Source organism: Pithys albifrons, chromosome 1 (genome assembly GCF_047495875.1).
Source record: "Pithys albifrons albifrons isolate INPA30051 chromosome 1, PitAlb_v1, whole genome shotgun sequence".
In the NCBI taxonomy this organism is placed as follows: Eukaryota; Metazoa; Chordata; class Aves; order Passeriformes; family Thamnophilidae; genus Pithys; species Pithys albifrons.
Window position 1 is genome coordinate 60,591,649 of NC_092458.1, and position 10,676 is coordinate 60,602,324.

General features: G+C 40.5%; 1 protein-coding gene across 2 annotated transcripts; it reads right to left on the reverse strand.

Annotated features, from left to right (window-relative positions):
• Positions 1–17: 17 nt before the first annotated feature.
• CKAP2 (cytoskeleton associated protein 2) lies at positions 18–10,504 on the reverse strand. 2 transcript variants are annotated; one of them, XM_071552044.1, is made up of 9 exons: positions 10,420–10,504; positions 8,647–8,731; positions 7,807–7,882; positions 5,250–6,070; positions 4,084–4,258; positions 3,389–3,556; positions 2,779–2,851; positions 1,684–2,083; positions 18–841 (listed from the first exon to the last, which is right to left on the reverse strand). In XM_071552044.1, exons 1-9 carry the CDS (start codon positions 10,478–10,480, stop codon positions 652–654), a joined length of 2,049 nt encoding a protein of 682 aa, XP_071408145.1. In that variant the 5' UTR covers positions 10,481–10,504; the 3' UTR covers positions 18–651. The 2 variants fall into 2 exon arrangements, with proteins under 2 accessions (XP_071408145.1, XP_071408137.1); XM_071552036.1 differs by having other exon boundaries at positions 7,807–7,885.
• Between the last annotated feature and the right edge of the window lie 172 nt (positions 10,505–10,676).

The following is a 10,676-nucleotide window of genomic DNA, read 5'->3' on the forward strand; positions in this document are numbered from 1 at the left end:
ACACAGAACAAAAGCGACTGGGTTGATAAGTTTAATAAATGCACTCTATTACAGTCTGACGCGAACCAACATGAAAACAGGCGCAGAGTATGTAGTGTATCAGACCTCAGCTAAGGTGACTTGATAATGAACAATCTCAGTAACTAAAGAGATTAAAACGTTTTGTTAAATCAATACAAACTATATAAAACAGCTTAAAATTTAGCATACACAGTAGGAGCTGGCTTCCGTTTTCAAAACTAAATGATGTTGGAGTAGATAATGTACTATTAGAATGCCTATGTTACTTTTTATTTTCCTAAACTAAGAGATTCCTATGAATTTCTTAGAAAACTGCAACTGCAACAGGAAAACAGTAGATATTAGCAACATACTGCAATGAACTACTACATGAAGGTTTACACCTAGTCCTTAATTTGGTATTTAATGAAACATATTCAACACAAAGACAATGGTTAATCTAGTACTAAACCAGAACATATTACAATTTTGAAAAGGCAGATTTAGTGACTCAGGCAGTCAAATTTCACCTTAAGCCATCCACATGAATTTTAGATAGCTCCTCTTTAAAAGCTGCTAAAAACAAGTACTCCGCAACTCTCCTTAATAAGAATCAAATATTTAACCCTTGTAGAGCAGTAACACTCCTTTTTACACTTCTATTTCAGCACTTGTTTCTTGGAAGGCATTGCTCTGTTCATGGATAAATACAGTGGCTTTTGATTCCAGTCCTCCCAGCTGTTCAAGTGAAGAGACACATGGATCTTGATCTTTAGCAGTATCAGTCAGCTTGCACATCCTCTCACGAAGGCGTTGAGAATATCGCAAAGGGGTCTTCAGGCTTTGAAAAAGGGAAAAAAAACCCAAACAAATCACCAAACATAGGCACACCATCATACAAGTTGCCTCTGGAGGATCTAGCAGAAACAGCAAGTCATGATTCCTGCTCAACTCTTTCCCATTGCCGAAGGAAACAGGCCCTTTCCCATTCATACAATTAGAACCAGATACACAATTCTTTTCTTGGGCAAAATATTTCATCCCAGACAACCCCCTGAAAACAGTTCCAAAAGGAAGATTTCTCCCTATTCCCTCAGGGGGAAATTGTTCTTCCTGTTATTAGGGATAGCAGACAGATTACAGGTCTCCAGCTTCATCAGATGCCGAAGCTGAGCACAACTTTCCTAAGTCTGCTACCTTAGAAGCAACCTTGTGGTAAAAAAATAATTTCAATATTATCTGGTTTGTACAGAGGTTACTATCCAGGTTTTTGCCTCAAGATGATCATTACAGGGCAGTTACATCTTGATCACTACTTTCGTGTTGTATGACATACAACCACATCTACTTTCAAATAGGAAAGGATTGGAAACTCCTTTCTCTTTACCTAGCTCAGTGTAAAACTGGTACTGTGATGAGGGCGTGGAGGGGCATCCCAAACCTGGAATTTATGCCTCTGCCACAGAAGTCTGGTTACTCTGTAGTGAGGCCTTTACAAAGCAAAACAGTTCGAGTAAGTAGACGAATTTATTTAAAATTACTTCCTTCTGAATGATGAGGAAGCAATTCTAAAAATAAATGTTCTTGTAAGCTTTCAACTAGGTGTTCACAAACGCAGTGCCTCCCTGTTTCAATGGGACACAAACATTGTTTCTCCAGACACTGCAGACTTTCCATATTTACCTGAAGTCATCTTTCCTTTCCAAGTATGATGTGGTAGGATTGTACCTCAGTGAACAAGATGTGTCATTACCCTTCTCAGGAGAATTAAATGCCTGGGCTGTATCTTTTATCCCATCCTCATTCTGTTCTGTTTCACATTTTCCTTTCTTTTTTTTATGATCTCTAGCCTTGCGCTTTTTATTCTTTTTTGGCAAGATCTCTTCTCTTGGTTTTAAGTCTAAATCAGTTTCTTCTTTTTTGATAGCTTCACTGCTTGCCTCTGCCTTCTTATCACTCTCTGCATTTTGGACATCATCAGACCAGAAATCCTTGAAGGTCTCCTGAACTGGCTCTCCAGATGAATTTGCTTCCTTGCTGACTTCCACTAACTCACTTACATGAGCTTCTATCACAGATGCTCCTAAAAATAAAATACAGAAGAAAGTATAGCTGTGATTAGCTACAACTAAAGAGAATGTTTCAGAGAGATTCCTGAAATCTTAGAGCTTTACATGAGAATCAAAGTTAATTATGTGTTGAATCTGATTCACAACAATTTAAGTTACTAATAATTTTAATCGCTTTCAGGAACATGCAACCTGAAAACTCAGACTAAGTACACATCCTGAGAAGTCATTCTCTTCCTTTCAAACTGCAGCAGCTCTGAAGAAATATACCAGTCAGTTTCTGTGTTCAAATACTTGTCAAGTTATGTTACATTGAATGGGAATATTTACAGCTACTTTACTTCCAAAATTGGAATATTTACAAACTTTAATTGACACTGTGCCAAAACCAAACATGTTTCTTGTAGTGAAGAAGGTTGTATCAAAGAGGCACTGGTTTTTATCTCAAGAATATTTTTATTTGCTCCTTGATTATCAGGCTTAAATAACTTTGACAAAGCTTAAATAGAAGCTTTGAATACAAGAGCATCTCCAGTCATTTTAACATGCCCACTATTGAAAAGGGTTTATTTAGTCAAGACTGTTTTCAAAGACAATTGAGTACAAAATTATCACAAAGTTTTCCATAAATAAAGTTTAATATCAATACAAATAGCTTGTGTTGCCTGTTAAGTCATACATTTAACTAGAATAGGGTACTCAAGCTTACCATTCTCAGACTTGAAAAGACTTTCATTATTTTTCATAGTGTCTATAAGTGTGTGTCGTAGTTCCTCTTTAGGCTGAAAAAAAAAGTTGTACTGTTTTAGAAAAACAATTCCAAAAATAATCATCATTTCAGCTTATTTAGTTGATGTAACAGTTACAGGGAAAGTGGTGCAGACCACAAGATATTCACCTTACAAACCCTTTATTTAATGTGGTTCAGACGTAAGTCAAAACAAGTGAATTCTATATTTCCTGCATTTGGTGCACTAAAGCTGTATTTGATGCCCTGAAATCTTGCTGATATTAAAGCACAGAAGTAAAGTCCATCAATAAGTAGAAAATTAAGTTATATTCTGGATTTCTAGTGATACTAGAAGTGTGAATCCTTAATTCCTTCTAGGCAGATCATCATATGGTAATTCAATGACCCTAAACCTTTCTAGTATCTACAGTGGTTACAGAGCAAACCAAAACCATTATTTGAATATTCAAGCAGGTCACATGGCTCTCCTTCTACTATAAAAGGATTTAATAAAATCAGAAACAGTTGTATTTTGCATCCCATATTTTCATGCCTTTCTAATTGTTAATCTCAAAGAAAAGCTGCTCACCCTTGCTCCAGCCAAAATGGCCTCCTCATAGACAGTAAGAAGCTTCTCAAGAGGGCCCATCTGTTCAAGATGCATACAGCAGATCCAAAATTTTGCAAGTCTTCTAACCCCAGGAATGCTCTGCATCAGATCTTCCAGCATGGCACGTACGTCATCACCATGACGTCCCTGAAGTCAACACAGAAGCAGAAATTTAACTTTAGCTAATACCTTGAGATACTGTAGATTAGCTGGTTTTGAACTAGAAAACAAATATTTTTTGTCTTTCTTTGGCAGAAGAATTGTTATCCACCTGTTCTTCCAAATGAGATTTATACAATATTGTAAATAGAAGGGATAGTAAAACGTATAGACATCTTCACAACTACTTGAAACGAGACTTTTTCAGAAGTACAGACAGATTTCTGCAAATGCAAACTTGTTTTAGATTAATTCCTTCTAGCTATTCTCATTATATTACAGCTCTCTACTATTATAGCTCTACTATTATTACCATTATTGCCTATTCTTATTTGGTAATTCAATAAATTAGTAAAGTTTCATTCCTTTGGGTGTTGGCAAAAGCTATGATGTTGCTTAACTTGGGGAGCAATGAGTCCCCTGCACCTGATTCACATAGGTGTAGCACACCCCTAAGGACTTGCATGCTGTGGGGTCCTATGTGATCAGAACTCAGCAGGCAAGGGTCCAAATACCTGTTCAGTTAACTGCAGGCATTCACTGAGAGTCCTGTTGACCTTTTCACTCTGCTCTAAAGCATCAGCAGAGAATTCTTGTTCTTCACTTTTAGACGGGGATCCCAGAAGCGCATATATAGGAGGTCGTCTCATCACTTTTCCTCTAGATGCCCTCCATTGATCCAGGCGAGCTCTGCATTGAAGAATATTATTAGCTAAATTTTTGACATTGACTGACACTAATTAGGGTAAGTCACACAGAGATATTATTTCCAGATAGTTCAACCCTTTTTCCTTTAATGCTGAAAAGAATACAGCTGCCATTTAGATCTGCATGGAAATTTCAGAACTGTACATATTGCTGTCTGCTTTAAGTATCTGTCAGATCAGAACACTTTAACCTCTTCCTTTCAAGCAGCAACAAGACACTTAGGTTGGAAACCCTGGTTTTCAAGAGAGGGTAAAAAAAATGCTTCCTAATTATTCTTCTGTGTCACCTATTTTCACCAATCACACTTCAAAACAGAAAACTAGAAACAATCTCTTAAGACACAAAGCATGGAGAGCAGCCCAGTACAACCCTATCACGGTTTTTAAAATCTGAAACTGATGTGAAGTATAATTCAGTTTTCATGTTTCATTTCAACCCCATCCCCCTAGACCATCAATTTTTAGTAACTCTGACTTTGCACAGGGAACTTTATCAAGAATATTAAATAAATTTTAGATTATGAATCATCTTCCTCTCCCTGTTGTCTCAGCTGAAAACTGAAAAATGTCATTGACAAGTGCTCTCTTTCAGTCTGTAAAGTTTCTCATTCTATATGCCTTCTGCCTCAGTCATTTTTTTTTCTGGTAAGCTGTGACATGCATGTGAAATTCACTTACAGGATTATCTGTCATGCTTAAGGCTGTCACAGCACTTAGCCTAAAAAAACAGCTCTTAGCAGCAACATCTATTTTCTAACTGTGCAGGACAAACAGTAAGCCTGGAGAGCTGCTGCAATTAGTCTGAACTCTGATTTCACAGTATTAAGTTTACAGTTTTAGTCTGCTGCCCTTGGGCATCAAGTTTAGACACTCAGGGTTTTTTTCAATGTATCTACAGCAAAAAATAGGTCAAACTAGATATTCTTGGAAATAAGATAACCTACAAGATCAAGCCATGTGAATAATGCCTTTACCTTCTCTCTTCTGCTGTCTCTTTCGGCAGAACAGATTTTCTGTTGCCATTAGTTTTAGAATTCTGTCCTGTTTTTGTACCAGGAACAACAGAAATTGGTTTTGCTGGAGCTTCTGGTCTTGCACCTTCACAAAAATCTGCACATTTCTTCACACCTTGCAGTCTGTGGTCAGGATTGCTAGAAGCAGCCTTTGGTGGCTGTGGTCCCCTTCCACCAACCAGTTTCTGGACTGTTACTTTCTTTGGTGCTGCAGCAACTGCCAGTTGCTGTTTCTTCAGACCAGACTGAGAGTGAACAGCAGCTTTCTCAGGTGGTTTGCTGTGAAGTGGCAGTACACCATTTGTTTTTACAAACTTCGTGTTTGTGACTTTGAGAGTCTTCAGAACTGCACTACAGCTTTTTGTGGATGAAGAATTTGCTGCTTGTTTGGTGGCAGAAGGAAGAAGCTTCTTGTCTGGCCCTTGTTCTTTTTCCCCTTCATTTTTTACTGCTCTTCGGAAGGAATTTATCTTGGATTGGATAACTCTGCCACGGTATTTTCCAAGTGCTGGTTTCTTTGGTAGGGTAACACTTGCATTTTGTTTTTCTGCAATCATTTGCTTCTCCCTTATTCTTTTTATTTCCAAGAAGGCCTTGCTAAAGGACACATGCTGAGATTTTATTTCAGTATCTTTGGCCTTTGAAGCTTCACCATCAAGATTCCAGTTTGCCTCTGGTACATAACTTGTTAGTGGGATTGTGGAAGAGTTTAAAGCAACATTTTTCTCTGAGCTAACACTTGATTGGTCCCACGACAGTTTATCATCATTCTCTTTATTTTCCTGAAATCAAATGCAAATCCACAGAAATGTTAGAAGAACATTCATGCTGCATCTTATTTGTTTCTAAAGAGTCTTCCATTGATTTATAGGACTAAAGTGATTAAAGATAAATGCCACTTAAAAAGTACCTACAGAACTAGTGTATAAATACTGAGCAGAATATTTGTCAACTATTATTTCAGAATTCACATTAAAAAAATCAAATAAAAATTGCTTAAATTCTGCCTTGGAAGTAAGAAACAAAACTCTCAAAGCAACTTCTGGCTTTTAACTGCCAAAATTACCTTCTAAGAAGAGTCATAAAGTAGAAACTTGCTTTAGGCTGTATACAGTACAAAGCAATATCTCTACCTACCTCACTCACTCAATGGCATCACCACTCCCCTACTTAGTGTGGATAGTCTACTAACACAGGGTAGTGAGTAAATCCTTTGATTAGGGCACCAGGTGATGTTACCAGAAGAGAGAGATTTTTTCTTACTACTGAGCAGTAGGATGCTGTAAGTTAAGAATAATTATGTCTGTTTTATATGGCTTCACTATTCTCTGAAACTCTTGGCCATATGTTCTTAGCACAGCCCCCCATGAGAAGTGGGACCTATTTTTTTCCTGCAAAGATGCTCTACAGCAACTAATTCAGTATTGCCCGAGCAGCAGCTTATGAGTGAACTATCTAAAGGCAGGAAAAAAACATGTAAAGGACACATATAACTCTGCAGAGGCTGATACTCTTCTTTAAGGAAGATGTTCTTGAACTGTAAGAAAACTACCCTGCATCTCATTTTCTGGTCTGTCATTCAGGCTCAGAAGGTAGATTTGACCTGTAACTAGAGCTTGACAGTTGTTTTTTCAAGAAATTAGGTAGTGTAACTCAACTTTAAGATCCCACAAGACATTTATACAGAACAAAATACGTCCCTTCAAGAAATTTCTAAAAAAAAAAAATTTTGTTCTCACTTTTGGAACTTTACCCCTCAACATTCTGTTTTGAAGCTTTATGGTTTTTGCTTTCTTTCTCAAATAACTCCATGTCTCAAATCTTCTGGAACCCAAATTCAAAACTGTCTAACACAAACCCCAGTCTTGGGTCTATTTTTATCCCACCTTTCCCTGAGAACAGATCTGGAGAAGAATCTCTGTTTTGCTGTTTCTAAGCAGCACAATTTGTATCTTAATTTTGGAAAAGTGAGATGAAATGATATAGGCAACACATACCCTTAAATTCTGATTAGATATTGGCATCTACTTCTGATTACATTAGATTTGCCAGTACACAACTGAAAAACAACACACTCTACAGTTAGTTTTGTTAATGACTTGGTTTTCTTACAAGTAACAGTGTACAGATAGAAGACTTCTCTACTCTGACAGAAGACCTCACTCAGATTTTAAATTACTTCCCTGAAGATTGAAAATATATCAAAAAAATCTGAGATTTTTGAGACAATTTGTTAAAATGTAAGCATTATTTTATCAAAAATGGTATCCTCTTTAATCCACTCCCCCGTTGGGTACAAACTGCATAGCAATACAATCTGTTACATACTGTAACCTGACAGCTTTGCAAAAAGCATTAATAAGCAGTGACTGATTCAAATTTCAACAAACTGCACCTCTGTGCCTGAAAACCTCTCATGCTCTGAAGTCAGACAACATAAATATGACTTAAGTCAGTCAAATGTTGTAGCCTCCAGAATAGAGTAACATCAGTATTTAAATATCAATCCAAAACTTACCATTTCTGGTTTTGGAGATGTTGAGAGCTGTAAGTTGTCTTGCAGTTTCTTGCTAGTTGCTCTCCTAGTTCTGCTACTGCTTAAAAAAAAAAACAAACCCTAAACTTAAATCATGCAAAGAAGGATTGTATTTTTAGAGGATCTTCACATGGTCCAGTTGGCAGTTTGAAGGCTGAACTCACTGAAGCATTTTGGCATAGCTTATACTATTCCTTCAGCAAAAACAAATGGTTAAGCAACCACTAATCAGGGCCCAGGCTACAAAACATCCCTTCTTACACCACGAAGAGCTGGCTAACAGACTGGAATTGACTGCAGGTGTCATTCTCATGTTTAAGGATGAGCACCTACTTGTCTGCTACACTAGTTTAAGTTTCTAAATGCTGCAACTGAGGGGGAAGAGGGAGTAGCACAAGGAGTCAAAGCTCAGCTATAGCAATCATCAGAGCCCAGGCCATTTGAGGCAAGTCTGAACAAAGAGACAGTTCCTACCACACTGACAGGTTCCAAAACCTTCAATCAGGCACCACAGCTGGCATCAGACTACCCAGTGAGTTACAAAATCACCAAAACTAGTATTTGTCTCCTAGCAACTATGAAAATGTATTGACAGACCAGCAGAAAAGCATCTCAGTTTGAAAGTTACAAATCCAAGTTCTTCCTCAGATGCTTTGTGATGCATTATATGAAACATGTAGCAGCACTCTATGTGACTGAAAATAAACATTCCAGTTCATAATTGGCATCTTTGCACCAGATGATCTTATGGAAGCCAACTGAGATGAAAATGAAGGTATATTGGTGAATAAAAAGGAATGTAAGCCTGAGTAGAAGTACTACCTGAGCGATGTCTGGTTTTCTTGAATGGGCACGCCAGAAAAAGTCTTCTTTCTTGATAGATATTCAACTTTTTGTCCCCTTTGTTCTAGTGGGTTTTAAAATTACAGACATGTTATGTTTTCAGCTAAAACGGTAATGACAAGCTTTGATTCTTAGTAAAAGAAGAAATGCAATTGGAAAAACACCAAGACATAAAATACATACATTATGGATTAATAAAGTTCTTAGTTTAATATTCACATTGCAACGTCTTACATATTCATTTCTTGAGAAAGGCTATATTCACAGGTTGCTTGAATGTAATTTCACAGCTCCACAAGATGGTTGTTTTACTGTATTAAGCTAAAAGAAAGACAATTTTGTGACAGGAAGAAGCTAAGCTCACTCTTATTTTCTGAATTCCCCTACAGTATCTCACAAACTTACTGTTGGTTCAGCAAGCACACTTTTCATTAGTGGCAGTAGTGAGTATAGCACACATGAAAACCACCATGCAGATGAACCCAATGGACCATCTGTAAAATCATTTCCTTCTCTTCTACTGTCACCTGGGCATCTGTGCAAATGTTGAACTAACAGGAATGTTAACAACAGCACAGAGTGATCCTGAATAGGTCCTAAGACAGCTGTCACTGTCCTTCCAGGGACAGTGACTCCATCAGCTCCCTGGGCAGTCCATTCCACTCTCTAGTTACCCTTTCTGTCAAGAAATTCCTCGTAATGTCCAACCTCTCATGACACAGTTTGAGGCCATGTCCTCTCCTCCTGTCACTAGCTGCCTAGGAGAGGAGACCAGCCCCCACCTGGCTACAACCTCCAGGTAGTTGTAGTGCGTGATGTGGTTCCCCCTGAGCCTCCTGAAGGCTGTGGAAGCCCAGGCTTAACAACCCCAGCTCCCTCAGCCACTCCTCATGGAACATGTGCTCCACAGACCTCACGAGATTCGATGCCCTTCTCTGGCCAAAGTTTACAAAAGATTCCGTACACGACCCCCATCCCGCAGAGGCTCCAGCGGGTAGTACAGCACAGACGCATCTGCCAAGAGATGCTGCTGCACGGCAGCAAGCCCAGCAAGCATCCCAGGGCCCCCCAGCACCTTCTGCTCCAGAAACTCAGCTCTCACCGCCTTTCACACAAACAGCAAAGCCCCACCCATCAAAGCAACTGTTGGTTTAACTCGTAGAAGCCAAACTTGCAGAAAGCAGATTTACACAAGAGGGCGGGTATAGGTATGCGTCGCATTTGCTGGTTTCAATGGGACGCCCTTAGGCTAGGGCGTGTTTTTCGTCATGAGCGAGTGGTTCTACCTCAGGAGCCCGGTCTGTGGCAGGGTTTGGGATGAGATGGGATAGGGTGGAGTGCGGGACAGGACGGGGTGCGGGTCGGTCCCCAGGGCTGCCAAGGGAAGGTGAAGTCTCCCACGGCAGCTCGCACAGGCCAGAAGCTCTAAGACTATGATAGCGAGCGCTGCTGCCAAGACCTGCTGGGTCTCCGACCTCGCCTGGGCCGTCTTCCCTCGCCTCCTGGGGAGAGTGACCAGCTCCCGGCTCGCCCCGGCTCTCCTGCCGCGGCGACGCGCGGGCGGTAACGGCGGGGCGGTAACGCTCGGCCCCGCGCGGCCAGCCAGCCGGGGCATGGTGCGTGTGTGGGGTGGGTGGGGGTGTGTGTGTGTGTGTGTGTGTGTGTGTGTGTGTGTGTGTGTGTGTGTGCGCGCGGGGGTGTCCCAGCCCAGCCCTCCAGCGCCCCTTTTCCCCACCGAAGTCACGGCCATACCTGGAAACGCGGGCTCGGACCTGCGGCTGACCGAGAGCTGTGAGGATGCGCGAACCGCCATTGCCGCTGCTCTCGGAGCGTTTGAATCGCCCGGCACCGCCCTGATTGGCCAGAACGCGGGACTTGAACTGACCAATGGCGAGAGGGCAGCAGGGAGGGGCCAAGGAGCGATGGGAGGAGCGATGGGAGGAGCGATGGGAGGAGCGATGGGAGGAGCGATGGGAGGAGCGATGGGAGGGAGGGAGGGAGAGGCGGCC

Coding starts and splice junctions, on each gene's coding strand:
- CKAP2 (XM_071552036.1), bottom strand. CDS start 10,480: ATGGCGGTTCGCGCATCCTCACAGCTCTCGGTCAGCCGCAGGTCCGAG. Junction 7,886..8,646: donor GAAAACCAGACATCGCTCAG/GTAGTACTTCTA, acceptor TTTTTTTTTAAG/CAGTAGCAGAACTAGGAGAG. Junction 3,557..4,083: donor GCCTGCAGTTAACTGAACAG/GTATTTGGACCC, acceptor TGTTGACTTCAG/GGACGTCATGGTGATGACGT.